The 17,803-nt window shown below is 40.8% G+C and overlaps 1 protein-coding gene across 22 annotated transcripts in view; it reads left to right on the plus strand.

Moving 5' to 3' along the window:
* The window catches only part of NCOR1 (nuclear receptor corepressor 1), a gene marked incomplete at its 3' end in the record, with an annotated part of 145,572 nt that overhangs the window by 80,295 nt on the left and 47,474 nt on the right, over nucleotides 1–17,803 (plus strand). For 20 of the 22 annotated variants that reach the window (XM_082441021.1, XM_082441025.1, XM_082441027.1 and 17 more), the window contains 5 exons: nucleotides 2,514–2,731; nucleotides 4,975–5,037; nucleotides 6,866–7,005; nucleotides 10,029–10,155; nucleotides 17,088–17,634. In XM_082441021.1, coding sequence (XP_082297147.1) covers nucleotides 2,514–2,731; nucleotides 4,975–5,037; nucleotides 6,866–7,005; nucleotides 10,029–10,155; nucleotides 17,088–17,634 — 1,095 coding nt within the window. The remainder of the gene's footprint in view (nucleotides 1–2,513; nucleotides 2,732–4,974; nucleotides 5,038–6,865; nucleotides 7,006–10,028; nucleotides 10,156–17,087; nucleotides 17,635–17,803) is intronic. The other 2 variants (XM_082441012.1, XM_082441011.1) reach the window with 1 other exon arrangement.

Consider the following 17,803-nt stretch of genomic DNA (forward strand, 5'->3'; position numbering starts at 1 on the left):
TGTGTGCTTTGATCACCTAATAGTTATTTGACATAATTAAGGAGTGGAATATTCCAGTAAGTATAACTTTTGGCTTGATGGACTTATTTGCCAGACATGACATACTCTGTTTCAGAAGGGATGAGCTACAATAATATACACCATCACTGAGATACACTGAGTATAATTTAATCTTTGATTTGGAAGAACCTCAGGATCTTGTGTTTTGAACCTCAGGTAGTGTACATTAGTGTAAAAATGCTGCTAAATGGTTTTCATTTATATAACACCTTCTCTTCCAGCTTTATGGATTTTATTTTTCATATAAAATAGACTTCCTGTTTTGTTTTGTTTTTTTAATTTATTTTTGGCTGCACTGGGTCTTCGTTGCTGCGCGCAGACTTTCTCTAGTTGCGGCGAGCGGGGGCTACTCTTCGTTTTCGGCGTGCGGGCTTCTCATTGCGGTGGCTTCTCTTATTGCGCAGCATGGGCTCTAGGCGCGTGGGCTTCAGTAGTTGTGGCACGTGGGCTCAGAAGTTGTGGCTCGCGGGCTCTAGAGCACAGGCTTAGTAGTTGTGGCGCACGGGCTTACTTGCTCCGCGGCATGTGGGATCTTCCCGGAGCAGGGCTCAAACCCGTGTCCCCTGCATTGGCAGGTGGATTCTTAACCACTGTGCCACCAGGGAAGTCCAGATTTCCTGGTTTGTTTGTGGTTGCTGTTGCTGTTTTCCTGGTTATAAAAATAATTCTTATTCTTTACAGCAAATCAGGAAGAGAGAGCAAAATATAAAGAAAATTAACCTGTGATTCTGCCACTCAGAGGCAGCTATCGTTGACATCTTTGTGCACATGTTTTGGCAGGGTTGGGTGCGGGGAGGCCCTTAGCAGCTGTTTTGTTTGTTTTTCCTCCAAGGATCAGCTTTATTGAGGCATAATTTTACATAGACTAAATTTCACCAGTTTTTAAGCATATACGTTGATATATTTTGACAGTTGTATGCACTGGTGTACCTGTTGCCGCACTTGTGACTCAGAACATTTCCATCACCCCAGGAAAGTTCCCCTCTGCTCCTTTGCAGTAGTTTCCCTCCCCCCATTCCCAGCCCCTGGTAACTACTAATTTGTTTTGCCTTTCCTGTAATTTCATATAAATGGAATCGTACAGTACGTAATCTCCTGTTGTGTGGCTGCTTTTACTTAATAAGTGTGAGTTCCATACAGGTTGTTGCTTGTGTTAGTAGTTTGTTTCTTTTTAATATTTATTGTTATTTCTATAATCCTCTTGGAAATACTGAAGGTTTATCTAATTTTGAGGCAGCTAAAGCAGCCTAAATCACTTGCCATGTTTTTTAAAGAGTTGGATACTCATGCCATTCTAATTTTGTGCTTTAGGAAGATGATATCTTGATATCTATAAATTTTTTTTTTTTTTTTTTTTTAGTTATTCAGGTAAAACGTTTATCCTCCCACGTGGTCAGTGGTTCTGCTCATATGTTACTGCCATATCTTGTTTTGACTTTGTTCTTAAAATCCCTAGTTTATTAACAAGCGCTCATTTATTACTGCTATGAGCTAGGTCTTATGGAGGATGCAGAAATACGTAAGATATGTACTCTTCCCAGGTAGTTTATGATCTAGTAGGAAAAATTAGGCAAGATGCAAGTACTCTTTAAGGAAAAGAAAAAAGCCTGGAAGGAAAGAGCAGAGTCAGTAAAGTATGCTGGGAGATTGAGAAGAGGTTGAGGTTTCCTTCTGCCTGGATAGTTTGGAGGACTTCTTGCAGGAGCTAGTGGTCAGTGTGGGTAGAACAGAGGGAGTAGTGTGAATGGACAGGCCTCTTTGGGAAATGGCAGATAGTGGTTTCATTAGATTGGAACGTAGGACGCCTCAAGAAGAAAAGCGGAAGGAGGTTGGGGTTCAGTTAGGTAACGCCTTCATGAAAGCTAAAGCGTAGCCTTCACTCAGGAGGCTGCATGGCTGTGTTTGGGAGTAGGTAGGATCAGAATGGAGGAAATGGATTATTGCCAAAGCTGTTGTGCTAGAATACGGGTCCACGAGCAGTAGAGAATGGATGGGGATGCGGGGGTCAGGAAGGCTGTTGTAAGAGACTGCGACTGGGCTACTGAGGCACTGCACACGCGCAGAGGGAGCAGAGACAGAGGTGGTGGGATTGGTGGGAGAAACATCAGTGAGGGGAAAGGACCAAAACGAGGCACTAGTTCCCATGCAAGTAACGAACACGGGGAAGAGCTGAAGGTGAAGTCAGAGCTGTAAACTGAGTGGTCGTGAGCGTGCTGGTGCTGTTAACAGCTGCTGGTCAGGGGACCAGGGAGCAGGAAGCAGGGCGGGGAGGGTGAGCGTGTTTTGGGGCGGGTTGAGTTTGTATTGATGGGAAGCCCAAGCGGTTATTCCAAGTAACTGGGAGGTTGGGAAGTTTTATTCAATTTCTATTTAAAGAATTTTTAAGGCTGTAAGCTTTTTGGTGTATGTATACTTATAAATCACACAAAATGTTCTTTTGCTGTTGTTTCTAGAGAAAACACCAAGGAAAAGGATAAGACAGAAAGTACGGCAGAAGAGACTGAGGAGAGAGAGCAGGCCACGCCCCGGGGCCGAAAGACCGCCAACAGTCAGGGCCGCCGAAAGGGCCGGGTCACCAGGTCCATGACCAGTGAGGCCGCGGCTGCCAGCGCTGCGGCTGCTGCAGCCACCGAGGAGCCACCCCCACCTCTGCCACCGCCGCCAGAACCCAGTGAGTGGACGAGATTGGAGCGAACGGGCCAGAATTTTGTTTGGGATTCTGTTTCAGTGCTGGGATGAGGCAGGAGGGACCTCTGATACTGATGGCCTAGAAATGCTGATCTGAAACTCTGGCCTTTACATTTTTTTTTTAAAATAAATTTATGTATTTTATTTAGTTTTGGCTGCGTTGGGTCTTCGTGGCTGCACGCGGGCTTTTCTCTAGTTGCGGCGAGCGGGGGCTACTCTTCGTTGCGGTGCGCGGACTTCTCATTGCGGTGGCTTCTCTCGTTGCGGAGCACGGGCTCTAGGCTCACGGGCTTCAGTAGTTGTGGCACGTGGGCTTCAGTAGTTGTGCCTCGTGGGCTCTAGAGCGCAGGCTCAGTAGTTGTGGCGCATGGGCTTAGTTGCTCTGCGGCATGTGGGATCTTCCCAGACCAGGGCTTGAACCCGTGTCCCCTGCATTGGCAGGCGGATTCTCAACCACTGCACCACCAGGGAAGCCCTAAATTTGTTAGACTTTAATATCAAAGTCTTTCAAAAAAGAACATGAGCCCCAACCTTACTACCTAATACAGCTGTTTTTCTTTTTCCTTAGTTGTAATCCTAGAGTGCGTGCCACCTTGTTTCCTGATATTCTAACTGGGCACATGTCATGAATGTTTTCTACTTTCTAAGTGATCTTCATTTTCACTTTCAGTGGTTCTGAGATGTTGGCCACCTCCTCCCGCCTTTAAAACTAATATGGATAGCACTTTAATGAAAAAAAAAATCTTTATTCACATAGCATTTTCTTTCTGTTAAATTAGTTTTCATGGAAATAAATTCTTAGACAAGGGAATACTGAGTCTAAGAGTACAGGCATTTTTCTCTTTCTTATTAAGGACTGTCTTCATTAGTTTATAAAGGGATCATATTAATGATGAGTACCATCATTGGTGGTTCAGTGGTACCAAGTTTATCATAACGTGAAGTCTGAAAGAAATCACAAGTTTTTTTGTTTTTGTTTTTTTTAATTAATTAATTTATTTTTGGCTGTGTTGGGTCTTCGTTTCTGTGCGAGGGCTTTCTCTAGTTGCGGCAAGCAGGGGCCACTCTTCATCGCAGTGCGCGGGCCTTTCACCGTCGCGGCCTCTCTTGTTGCGGGGCACAGGCTCCAGACGCGCAGGCTCAGTAGTTGTGGCGCACGGGCCCAGTTGCTCCGCAGCATGTGGGATCTTCCCAGACCAGGGCTCGAACCCGTGTCCCCTGCATTGGCAGGCAGACTCTCAACCACTGCGCCACCAGGGAAGCCCAAATCGCAAGTTTTGGAAATAACAGGAATGAAGTGAAGGAAACAATTGGACAAGCAGATGGGGGCAGATCATGGTGGGCTTTGTTTGAACTATATACTGCTTTGCTTACAAAGTAGGGAGCTTACAGAGGTTTTTAAACAGAGGAGTGTTGTGATTAGATTGGTGTCTTAGAAAGATAACTCTGGTGACAGTGTGGAGGAGGTGTGTTTGGGGTAAGGGCTGGAGGCTGAGGGACCGGCTAGAAGGGCATCATTATGCATTCAGTGGTCCAGGCAGCGAGGGGGTGTATTCAGGAGACTAGAATTGACATACATCATTGCATGTGAGGGGTAGATGGATGGAAAGATTTAAAAATTAGTCTAAGGCTTCAAAAATTAGTCTGAAGATCCTGATAATAACTGGAGTGACTGGGTGGATGGTAGTAATGTTAATTGAGAAGGAGAATATAGCAGGAGCTCATTTTAGGCCTGAGAGTCTCAGTTTTCTAAAGTAAAGGAGAAAGTGTTCAGTTTGTGATCCATCTGTTTGCTAGATTTCAGGCACTGAGATTGAACACAGGGACTTCCAGGAGTTCGGGGGAAATGGGGGTTCAGAGAACAGGAGAGGACTGTGCCTGCCTGGGCAGGAAGCAGAAGGGCGACTGCTTCTTTTGACACTTCAGGAGAGAAGTGATGGAGCTCTAGGAAGTGGGGAGGCACCGCATTCAAACATGTGGACATGGATGGAATGTTAAAGAACGTTGAGGAAGACCATGGCGCTGAGGAGTGTGGGATTTTCCCCTCTATTACAGTAGAGGAGAGGCTGATACCATCCTATTTCCATAGTTTCTTTCACCTAATGCTTTAAAGTGGCTTTATGTCAGATAAATATTTAGGCTATAGATTATACGGTTGGTGCCATGTAATCTGTGAATGAAGGACTTCATTTTTCTCTGGCTTACTGGGTTCTGTCTTTATTTCAGTTTCTACAGAACCTGTAGAGACCTCTCGATGGACAGAAGAAGAAATGGAAGTTGCTAAAAAAGGTAAATGATAGTAGTTCAGGTTCTTCAGGTTTGTTTTTCTTTGTTTGTTTGTTTTTAGGGTTATTGGTAATGAGTGAGATGGAACTAATTTCTTTTTAATTGAAAAAAAAAGTTCGTTCTTCCACAATGGTAAGTAGAATTTAGAAGTACACTTAAGAGTTCTTTTCGATGGTGTGGTTCCCTGTTAGGTGCCCCAGTGTGCCTTGTTTTAGAGGCCCACTTTTGAGGAATTTTTCTCTCTCATTTTGTTTTGAATGTCTTATTAGAGAGCAAGTAAGCTACTTTCAGTTTTCCAGAATAGTTGTGATTAAATGCTATTAAAGTTTTGGAAGGTATTTGATATAAAAAGTCTCTTATTTAAAAGTTGCATTTAATAGAATGGTAAATACTTTCTCAGTTTGCATTTAGTAGGGCTAAGTTTGATATAAAATGATTCAGAGGAGAGAGCATGGACTTTGTAGCCAGACAGATGAAGGTTTGAATTCTGCTTCTGACACTTTCCTAGCTGTGTGGCCTTCATCTTACTCTGGAACTTTACGGATCTTGTGTTCTTCTGTTGTTTCTTATAAATGTCATATACAGTTTGAGATTGAACTAAAATTTCTAAAAGGATAGGTAATTGAATTGGTTTATAAATAAAAAATTATTTTTTAAGTAAACTAATTTTGAGAAAGATTAGCCAGCTCTTTTGGGGGTGAAGGATTTACCCTGTAGTTCTAAAGAGAAATTATTGCAAATAGCTTGAACTTTTAGTGACACATTTCAGATTTATTTTCTGTTTAGTTGGTAATGAGTAATGCGTTTAAGAATCATATAAACCAAGCTTACCAAAAATACAGCAGCTTAGAGCATTCTGTCCTCAGAATATTTTTGTTTGAAGTTTATTGCCATGGTTAGCACATCTGTGACTGTCATGCTTCCGTGTATTACTGTCATCTGACCATCCCAGCGTCACAGTGGAGTAGGTAGGTGTCAGCTCTGCCACAGCGTGCTTTTGTCAGGTGCACGTCCTAGCACGTGACTGCTCAGGCCCCACTCCTTCCAGCTTTTAGTCATACGTCAGCAGGATCTGGAGGTGATCTTCCAGTTATCATTGTGCAGGAAGCTACTGGTGTTAACCTTGAAAAATTGATGTTTTCCCATGAATTAATGAATTTGTACTAGAAATTCCTGCTTGGATACACCTATGTCTAAAATATCTCTCTGTATTTATGCATTTATATATCCATACTCGTTGCACATATGTATCTGTGTGCATACGTGCATCATTTGTTGGAAGAAATGTCAGATTGCATAGGTTCCTGTGATGTATTGTATTACAACAGGTCTAAAAGAAAAAAAAACTGGTTAATATTTTTGAGGGCATCCTTGATTGGGAATGGACTGAAGACATGCTGATTATAAATGGAACCTTAAGTATATCTTTACTTTGTGTTAATCACTTACATTTGATTACCTTACTAACTTTGTATTGATATACTGTCTCCAAAGATTTAGAAGTACTGTACCTAATGACTCATTTTACAGTGTTTGGGCTCTTACTGTGTGTCCAGCATTGTCCTAGTACTCTGGGAGATACATAACAAGGATAAGGTTGAGTCCTTCCATTAATGAGCATGTTTTAACTTTGGGTAGAAAAATAGAGCTGTTAATGAGTTTTGTGTGAATCTCATTTCAGCAAGCATTGAAGTATATCAATAAATAATTGAAAAAACACTTTTAGTGTTAATGATTGTGAATGCAATGGATTAAGTTGATTTTATTATTTTTCTTGTTTGCTTTATCAGGTGACTACTCAGTTAATGTTTGGTCTGTTTTTAAAATACAGGTCTAGTAGAACATGGTCGTAACTGGGCAGCAATTGCCAAAATGGTGGGAACTAAAAGTGAAGCCCAATGTAAAAACTTCTATTTTAACTATAAGAGACGACACAATCTTGACAACCTCTTGCAGCAGCATAAACAGAAAGTGAGTATATCAGGGGTGGTGAGTCTTTTACTTACTGTTTTTTACTTAGTTTTTTTTTTGAGCTTCAAACATTGGTTTGGAGTATAATTGCTTTACAGTGTTGTGTTAGTTTCTGCTGTATAACAAAGTGAATCAGCGTATCTTGCATTTTTATTTGCATTTCCCTGTAAAGGGAAATGCTAGTTTCTTGGCACACGTTGACGATTTGTTTATTTACTGCTAAGGAGTAAAATTTCTGTTAGTACTAATGGCGATTCAGTACTTTTGAGTTTCTGTGGGCTGGATTTGAAAAATATAAGCATTTTGGAGTTTGAATTGAAAACTCTAGTTCTGTTTACCATGTTGATTGAGTTGATTTGGCATATTAAAAAACATTTTCTCAGAGAGAAAGATTCCATGGGGTAAAAACTAAAAACCGGCAAGTTTTGAAAATTATTGAAAGATTATTAGAGATTATTGAAAATTCCTTAACCAGGAAGTTCCAGTGTTCTCAGAGTTCACAGAGCTCTTTGAGGGTTCCATGAAGTCAAAGCTATTTTCATAAAAATATTCAGACGTTTCCTTTTTCCACTGTCTGGACGTTTGCATCCATGGTGTCAAAGCAGCTGTGAGTGAGAGTGCTGGGGCCTTAGCACAAAGGGCACCACCGCGCTCAGCGTCCTCCTCATCTCCAAGCAGTTGCAGCTTTGTTTTGTAAATGGCCATTTCCCTTAAGAATGCCCTTGATGAAGCCACTAAAAATGGGCTTTGGTAAATCTTGAGCCTTACAGACCCTCTGCTCGGTCCTGGTGCAGCGGGTCTCAGGGAAGGCACTCTTGTGTCGTTTGAGTTCCAAGCTGAACTAGCCCCCCCTTTTCCATGGAATGTTATTTTTAATTAAAAGAATGACAGAACAAATATGGTTTTTCAGACCTGAATATTTTGCAGACATCTTCTCAAAAATGAATGGGCCTGTCTTGAAAGAAAACAGCCATTAGTATTTGTTGCCACTTTTAAATTTCCAGCTTTCAGGCAAAAACTAGAATTTTGGAAAGTGTGTATCTCTCACCGTGAGATTAACATCTTCACAATACTCAGACTTTTCTGATGAGATTAGTGGTAATAATAACTAATGTGATATTTTGATACATAATGAAATGTATCCAAATTTTAAAAAATCTCTGTAACTCATTTTCCAAGTGACCAACTCATGATGTCACAATGTATGTTGTGTATGGATAAAAGATCCATAAAATGTTCTTTAATACACCAAAGTACAAGATAGAGGAATGCATTTTAATAGAGTACCAAAAATGTATCGATACGTTTCAGATTTCACATTGCAACTAACCTTGAGTAGAGCATTTTATCCTTTTTAAAAAGATTTCAGGAAAACATGACAAAATGTCTAGTACCTTTTAAAACTCAGTGGAAGATTTATAGGTGTTACATTTCCGTTTAAAACGAATACTCTCAAAAAAAAAAAAAAAATAAAAAAAAAAAAAAAAAAAAAAACAAAAAAAAAACGAATACTCTCATATAATGAAGAAGGGGTCTGGAGGTACAGTAGCTCACTGCGTGTGAAGAGAGGGATGTCGCAGTCATGGTAAATTGCTGTCTCTTCTGCAGCCGTCCAGGACAGCGCCCCACAGAATGGGTGGATGCTGCCAGAGGAGGGTACAGATTGGGCACTGAGAAAACCCATAGAGTAGCTGTTAGCTAATGCTCAAAAATAGAGCATTCATGGAACCTTCTGAAGGCTTCTTAGAAAATGTAGCCAGAGGAGTCTTCCCTTGTGTTCTTGCTCAGAACATAAGGATAGATTTTTTTTTTGGTCTTCAGAATTTCATCTAGTTCTATTACTCTGATGTCAGAAAATGGATTTTTCTCTTGACTTAATTAATGCTTTAGGTTGGATCCTAAATAGCATATTCATATCTAAACTAAGAATAAGAAGAAATAAGAATAAGAATATTGGTAATTTTTCACAGTTGTTATGGTAGTGGGAATCTGTTACCTATTACCTCTGAGGAATCTCTCCCTGGGAGAGGCTGGCAGCTGATGCCTGGTGATGTGCAGGGTCTGTAGGAGGCACAGAACAGAGGACTGCCAGGGCCGGGACCCTATAGATAGTACAGTAAATGGCTAATGTCTTACATTTATGTATATAAACACATACTCTTACAGACAAGTGACCCCAGTAGAAGAATGAACAATTTTACGTAAACGTGTAGTTTGCAGAAGGGAAAATCCTACTAAAAAAAAAAAAAAAAAGGAATTTGTTCTCATTAATAGTAAAAGAAATTCAGTAACAACAGCGATGAGTTGTTGCCTATGAAATCACATAATCCTTAACGCTAGTGAGGGAAGGCTATTGCAGCATTATTAGCAACCTCAGTGCCTTGAAACAGGAAAATTTGAAATATATATTGGTAGAGTGTTGTAATGGAATCATTAATAAAAGTAACCTTGAAGCATTTGTAAAGTAGGTGTGTGTGTGTAGTTCATGATTATATTGTTAAAAAAAGGTAGGATATATAACTACATAGGGCCATCCTGTTTTGTTTACATGTGTACGTAAACATTTATACACACGTATATGCATGTAAAAGACTGAAAGGAAATGCAGCAATATACTTAGAATCTCTAGCTGCTAGAATTATGAGCAGTTCTTATTTTTCTTAACATAATTTTCTGTCTTCCACATTCCAACACGTTATTTTTATTAGAAAATAAATATATGAAAATAAAAAGCAGGAGTTTTGTGGGTTTTGGCTATTTGTACATGTATAGTGATGAGTAGTTCCAGAAACGGCTCGGATGTAACTTTTGGTCAGTTTGATGAAAGCCATCCGTCCACCTGCACAAAAGGCCCGTTAGCGGGTCCGCGAGGTGCCTGCAGTCCAGCCAGAGCGCTTGTCGCATGCGCAGCCTGCTGGTCTGGTGTGCGTGCCACTGTTCTGCCTCACCTCAGGTGTGAGAAGGTTTGTTTCTTTCCTTTTAGTTACTTACGTCCCAAATAGCAATATTTTTTACTCCTTTAGGCCTCACGAAAGCCTCGTGAAGAGCGAGATGTGTCTCAGTGTGAAAGTGTAGCTTCCACCGTTTCTGCTCAGGAGGACGAGGACATCGAAGCCTCCAATGAGGAGGAAAATCCCGAGGACAGTGAAGGTATCTCAGATCTTCCATCTGGTTGTGGCTTCTGCTGGCCCAGACGCGTGACGTGTACCTTAGTCATTTGACTATCTAAGGAATTGCTTCATTAAGGAAACGTGAACACAATGTATTTATTCGTTCACTCAACACATATTTATTTATGTAGCTCCTAAGACGGCCCAGGTGCTACACCCAAAAGATCTTGAAGATGGTGGTCCTGCCTCAGACACTAAGTGCCGACATCAATAAAATGTCTGTGTGTCTGGATCATTGCCACACGTATGGGTTCAGTCGGTATAATCAGTTACATTTCCCTCTTTATTTTATTCCATTGACCTTGATTTATCTCAGTGTTTACAAAGCTTACACATGTCATATTGATGTTTTCACGTAAAAAGTATTAATGACCCAGAGGCACTGGCAGAAAAAAACATCAGCCCAAATAACTTAATAAAATCCTTTTTGTCACTTGAACAAATTAATGACAACTTCCTGGAAAAGTAAATATTTTCTTGATTTTTTCCCTAATTAAAAAAGGTACCTAATTTATTTCAGTTTACATTACTTTCAAAGTTTCCTTGGATTTCTTTTGTAAACTGTCCTCTTGTGAAGTGGGGATTTTCACAGTGATTTCAGTAGCTCTTTATATATTATATCTTAAACATGTTCATGTTTTTATGTATGCAAATATTCCCTCCATCTCATTTGCTTTTTGTTTTGTTTTATCTTTAAATTACCAGAGTTTAAACTTTGCAGGTAATTAGAGCTATTTACATTTTCCTTTGTAGGCTCTTATATTTTAAGCTTAAGAGGTTCTACACCTTCCAGGAGTTTCAGATTTTGTTTTATTATTTTTTTTCTACAAGTTGTCATTACTGGGTTTTCAACTTAAAATTTGTCTTGAAATGGGTTTTGGCTTTGAACAGTAAACTTTATTCTGTGAGGTTTTGTGAAAAATGAGGCAGCTGTTACAAAAGTAAAGAGACTGTTGGAGCAGGCGCACCCTGGGGTAGAATGAGGGTCCTGCAGACAGTTGGCGGGGAGGGTGTGTCTGGCACTTCGAAAGAGGTCCTCAGAGTTTGTTAATTTTAATAGGTTTGTAGCTGGTAGCCAGTATTCCCCGGGTTATAAATGTACGTGAAGCCTGTATTTCGCAGACTGGGCGGCTTAAACAATAGAAATTTATCTTTGGATTAGGGCCCCACTCTTATGACCTCATTTAACCGTAATTACCTCCTTAAGGTCATTATCTCCAAATACAGTCACGTTGAGGGTTAGGGCTTTAACACAAATTTTGGGGGCGGGGGGGACACAATTCAGTTCATAAGAAGGGCCAAGCCTATTTGTCATATACGTGTTTATTTCAGAACAGAGAAGCCTATCCGTGCACGGGCTAACAGATTCCTAAAAACTGAGCACCAGAAAGTGACTTTTTTCCTTCTGTTTCCCTCCTGTTACTTTGTCTTAGTGTGAAGCTTTTTTCAAATTGTCAGATAAGGTGATTTAAGGTTAAGTGAGGTATTAAAATCATGTTTCCGTCGGCTCTAGTGTGGGGTAGCATGGTCACGTCCTGCCCATTTATACATATGCTTGTGTCGTGACATCTAGAATAGTTTCCTATTAATAGGAAATGAACTTGCCCCTAGAATTGTGGGATCTTTATTTCCTTTGACTTAATTTCATTTGGAAAGTGCCAGAGAAAAGAAAGTACAGTGCGGTGTCCATGAGCTATGCCCCGTCTTACTGCCAGCTTCCGGAGACCCTGCAGACCTCTTGTTGGTTGTGGGGTCAGGCTCTTGCCGGCGGGAGAGGGGAGGCATCTGCTGAAGGCAGAGCCTCTATGTCTGGCTTCCTGAGACACGCCTCTAGCCGTGGGAGTGTCTTTTGTGACTAGATGAGTTAAATCAGAAAGACCAAAACCTTACCAGAATTCTGATGTGTTCTTGTTCTCTTGTTCTAAATCATTCCTTACGGTGTTTTGGCGGGGGAAAGAAAAAAGGGCAGTCAACATTTGGCTGGTGCTTGGTGAAGCACTGTGCCTTGGAAATATTCCTACTCTTTTGTGGCTTGGAAGAATAAAATAACTGAAAGAGTGCTTATGTCAGATGATATCATAAAAGTGCTTATGTTAGATGACTAACATGTCCTCCTGTGTTTGGAAGATAAATGACTTCTTTATTTCTCCTTGGGTTTGAGGTTTCCATCACTATACGTATAGAAATGAGGATGACGTCAGGCTTTTTGTTAGCCTTTCAACATTTTGGTAGCATCTTTCACTAATAGTAATTGCTGCTGTATATTGAGACCTTACTACGTGTGAGGTGCTCTTCTGAGCTTTTGTCTTTTGACTTTGTTTTTATTTTTGAGACTTGAAGTCTCATCTGAATCCAGGCTCATACATCTAACTGCCTATTTAACATTTCTACTTGGATACCTAAGAGTTAACATCCAAAGCCAACTTGTGTTTCCCCACCACTACAACCTACTTTCCCGCCAGTCTCTCCCTCAGTCAGTAAATGATGCCAGCTCTCTCTCATACCCCACGTGTGGGCCATCAGCGAGGGTTGTCAACTTGTCTTTAGATGCATTATTTAGACTCTCGTCACATCCCCCTCCCTCCATTGCTGCCACCCTGCTTCCGAGCCACTGTCATCTCTATTGCAGTGGCCTCTTGATTGGTCTGCTTGCTGCTGTTTGTTCCATTATATTTTTTTCCTCCAAAGAACAGCCAGAGTGAACCTTATAAAATATAAATCAGATCAGGTTTCTCCTGTACTCCAAATCCTCTGATACTTTTCCGCGTCTCATTCAGAATCAAAGCCAGAGACCTGTGGTGATGCGTGAGGGCTCCCTGCGGGAACGGACCCTTAGGTTTCTGTGGCCTCTTTGCCAACCCCTTTCTGCCTGCTCACTCTGTTCTTTGTTGTTGGTGTTAACTGAGATAAAATTAACATACAACATTATATTAGTTTCAGGTTAACAACATAATCATTCGATATTTGTACATATCATGAAATGATCACAAAAGTCTAGTTAACATTCATCACTGCATAGTTTTTTCTCATGATGAGCATTTTTAATATCTACTCTTAGCAACTTCCAGGTTTATAACACAGCATAATTAACTGTAGTTAGTATGCTGTATGTCACATCCCCAGGGCTTACTGTTTTATAACTAGGTGCTTGTATCGTTCGCACCTTCATCCACTTTGCCCACCCCTCACTGCCTGCCTCTGACAATCACCAGTCTCTTCTCTGTTTATGCTTTTTTTTTTTTTTTAACATTGCACATGTAGGTGAGATCATACAGTATTTGTCCTTCTCTGTCTGACTTATTTCACTTAGCATAATGCCCTCAAGTTCTATCCATGTTGTCAGAAATGGCAAGATACACACACACACACACACACACACACACACACACACATTTTCTTTATCCTTTCATCCATTGATAGACACCTAGGTTCCTTCCATATCTTGGCTATTGTAAATAATGCTGCAATGAATGTTGGGGTGCATGTATCCTTTCCAGTTGGTGTTTTTTTTTCCTTCAGATAAATACCCAGAAATAGAATTGCTGAATCATATGGTAGTTCTATTTTTAATTTTTTGAGGAACCTCTACTGTTTTCCATAGTGGCTGCACCAATTTCCATTTCCACCAACAGTGCACGCGTGTTCCTTTTTCTCCGCGTTCTCACCAACCTCGTTACTTCTTGTCTTTTTAACAGTGGCCGTTCTGACAGGTTTGAGGCGACTGCTCCCTGTGTTTTGACCGCACTGTCCTCTTTGCTGCTCCTGAGCAGACAGCCCCCGCTTGAGGGGCTTTTCCACGTGTCAATCTCTCTACCTGGAATGAGCTTCCCCACTTCCTTTGGGCCTCTTGAAATGTCACATTAGCTCTCTAATGCCTCCTTACCCACTGGGCCCCAATTTTGTTCTTTAATCACTGCGTTTATTACCACCTGACATGTCATGTGTTTATTGTTCGTTGTCTGTTTCACACTAGAATTTCCGCTCCATTAGAGTAATTTCTTTTTCCCACTGCAGTGTCACCAGGACCTCAAACAGCTCCCTGCGTGGCGGATGTTAGGTACATATTTACAAATTCACTCTTTCATTCATTCAGAGTTTTTAAATACTATGTTATGTATGAAAAGTATTCTTTCCCATATGGTCATTTAAGTTTTTATTTTTACTGTTTTTTATGTAAAAATAATACATTTATGGCTTCAGAGTTTCCTGTTTTGCTTAAAATATTTCTCCATACCTCCTGAGGTTATTTGTATCGTGTACTAAATTATCTTCTTAGAATTTTAAAAATCTTTATTCCATTTGAAATTATTTTTCTGCATAGTGTAGTTTTTCTTCCAGACAGAGAACCAATTCTGAGAAAGCTAGCTTATTAAATATCATCCTTTACCCAATGATTTAAAGTATCACGTTTGGCATATATTAATTTCTCACATACTTTAGGAGCTATCCCTAGACATTATCTTCTGTACCACTGATTTATTTTGTCTGTCTCTCTGGCAGTTCCTAACACATTGTAATACATTGGCTTCATAGTAAGTTTAAGAATTTGGAGAGGCAAGTCTCTCTCACGCTAATGCTTTTTCTAATTTTCTTGGATTTTCTCAGGGACTTATTTTTTCATATAAATTATAAATTGGTCTATGTAGTTTAAGAAGTTTTCTTACAAACCGCTGGGATTCTCCTTGGAGATATGTATATTAATTTTAGGGAGATTTAAAGTTTTATGTTGTCTTCTAGTCTTTTTTGAGAAAATAATTGAAAACAATGTTGAAGTGAACATCTCTGTGTAACTATTTATAGCAGTGTCAAGTTGGAAGTAGCCCAAGGATCCACTATTAGAGGAAAGGTGAAGTAAATTTAAAGACACATTCACAGCCATTCATTCACTTCTTACTTCAGTAAATGTTTGAGTCTGCTCTGTGCCAGGCACTCGGCCTTGTGCTTGTCTCTAGGACTTAAATGATAAACAAAATATATGATCCTTGCCCTTAATGGTATTTACAGCCTAGTGGGAGCAACAGCAGGGAATCAAATAATTGTGAATAAATGTAAAGTTGTAACTGTAATCAGTACATGTGCTGTAAGAGCCATAGTAGCAAAATTCAACTTTGTTAAAGAAATGGTAGAAGGCTTTTTTTAAGCATGTGGTATTTGATCTAATATCCAAAGGAGGAAAAGTAGGTGAAAGCCGTTCAGAATGTATGAAGTATGTGGTGGGGGACGCATGGGGCATTCACAGAACTGAAAGAAGGCCAGTGATATGGGACACAGAGAATGCAGGGCTCGAGATGAGGCTGGAGGCTTGCAGCAAGGCCACGCTCAGGAGTTTGGAACTTTATCCTGGGAGCAGTGAGGTTCCATGAGGTGTTCTAAGAGGGAGGGAGGGGGAGACTGTGTGAGTGAGTTTTGGTAAAATTTGGCTTTTAAACTCACTCTGGCCTTGTTGTAGAGAATGGTCTGGGGTGGTGGTCAGAAGAGTCGGTTTTGGAGTTGAGTGGCAGTTGTGAAGTTGAACAGAAATGGCTGGATTTGAGGGATATTTTTAGAGAGAAGATCTATGAGACTCGTTGAGGCACGATATGGGGACAAATGAGAGGAGTGTTTAAAAGGTGACTCCTAGGTTCCTGGTTTGTTTGTTGGATACTAAACACTAAAAAAGAACTTGAGTTGGGACTTGGGAGAGTTGAATACCTGTCCAGAGTAGGACATAGTGAATTTGTGATTCCTTTGAGATATCTGGGTAAAGATGTCAAAAAGCATTAAAAGTATATTTATGAAATGGTACAAACGATGGGAAAGACCAGTGTTACAACGATAAATTAAAAAATCTATGTGATATTGTTCTAGAGCTTTGTTGTCTAATGTGGTAGCCACTAGACAGACATGTGGCTATTGAGTTCTTGAAATGTGATTACAGTCTTCCCTCTATCTGAGGGTCCTGCAGTTCAACCAGCTGTGGGTCGAAAATATTCAGAAAAAAATTCCAGAAAGTTCCCAAAAGCAAAATTCCACAGAGTGGCAACTATTTACATAGCATTTACATTGTATTTACAGCTATTTACACAGCATTGGTATTGTATTGTATTACGTATTGCAAGTAATTGTAAGTAATCTATGGATGATTTAAAGGATATGGGAGGATACTTTTGCATAGGTTATATGCACATGCTGCCGTTTTACATCTCGTACCTGGGCATCCGTGGATTTTGGTGTCCGTGGTGGGGGCATGGGGGTTGGTCTGGAATTAGTCCCCTGCAGACACCAGGGGACGACTGTAGTCCAAATTGAGATGTGCTGGAAATGTGAAATACAATCAGATTTTGAAGACTTAGTACCAAAAAAGGTAAAACATCTTATTACTAGGTTTCTATATTGGTTACATTTAAAATGATAATATTTTGCACATACTGGGTTAAATAAGATATATTGTTGAAGTTAATTTTATCTGTCTCTCTTTTTACTTTTTTAACATGGCCACCAGAAAAATTAAAATTACAGATGTAATGTGCATTATGTTACTATTGGGTGGTGCTGTTCTAGTGTTAGCTCTCCTGGGTAAAAAGAAAAGCACAGAAACAGGCTGGTAGAAATAAACCAGAACGTTATCATTTATGGGAATGTTTTTTGTTTAGTTTTGTTTTTCTATCTTTCTTTGTTTTTCAAATTTCATATGGATTATTTTTAGACATTAAAAGCTTTTACGCTTTCAATTTCTGAAGGCCAAGACAATTTGATGTTTCCCTTTCATACTCTACTTGTGAAAAAACTTTAGTTTTCTCAATGGCTGTAATACTTCAGTGAGGTCATCAAAGGAGGATAATTCATCCTAAACAAGTACTTTCAAGCATGGCTTCTGTCACCACCTGACACGTGTTCATTATCAGATTTTTATGCTGTATCATTATCTTTAAGGTGCTGAAAATAGTTCTGATACAGAAAGTGCTCCTTCTCCTTCACCAGTTGAAGCTGTCAAGCCCGGCGAAGACAGCACTGAAAACGCGCCTCCTCGAGGGACCACGGAGCCTGCGGCCGAGCTGGAGGCCACACCCGACGCCGTGCCCAGGGCCTCTCCCTCGCCGGCAGTTGCGAGCACAAAAGCAGCCGAGGATGACAGTGTGGAGACCCAGGCGAACGACAGCATGGCAGTGGACACAGCAGAGCCGATGGATGTGGAGCACGAGGAGCGCGGGGCTGAAGGCATTTCCGCCCTGGACCTCCCCTCGGCCGCCAAGGCTGACGCTGTGGATGTTGAAATGCCAGAAAGCAGTCCCTCCAGAGTCGAAGGGGACCCCAAAGACAGAGACCTGGAGAGAAGCAGCGAGAAGCCGGAGCCTGGAGACGACGACCTAGGGGTGGCCCAGCAGATGAGCGCCCCGAGGCCCGAGCTCCCCTCTGACCACGACTCCAGTGCCACATGCAGTGCCGACGAGGATGTGGACGGGGAACCCGAGAGGCAGCGGTGAGGCTCCCTCCTTGACCTCCTCCTGCTCTTTACTCTGTTGGTTGCAGACTGAACCCCAGGGTGGTGCTGGCTGCTGAGGTTACTCCTGTAGAAATACTGGCAAGTGAGAGAGTCTGTCTGCTTTTATGTATTTATTTTTTAAATTCTTTATTTATTTATTTATGGC

Source organism: Balaenoptera physalus (assembly GCF_965194825.1).
Source record: "Balaenoptera physalus genome assembly, chromosome: 20".
Taxonomy (NCBI): Eukaryota; Metazoa; Chordata; class Mammalia; order Artiodactyla; family Balaenopteridae; genus Balaenoptera; species Balaenoptera physalus.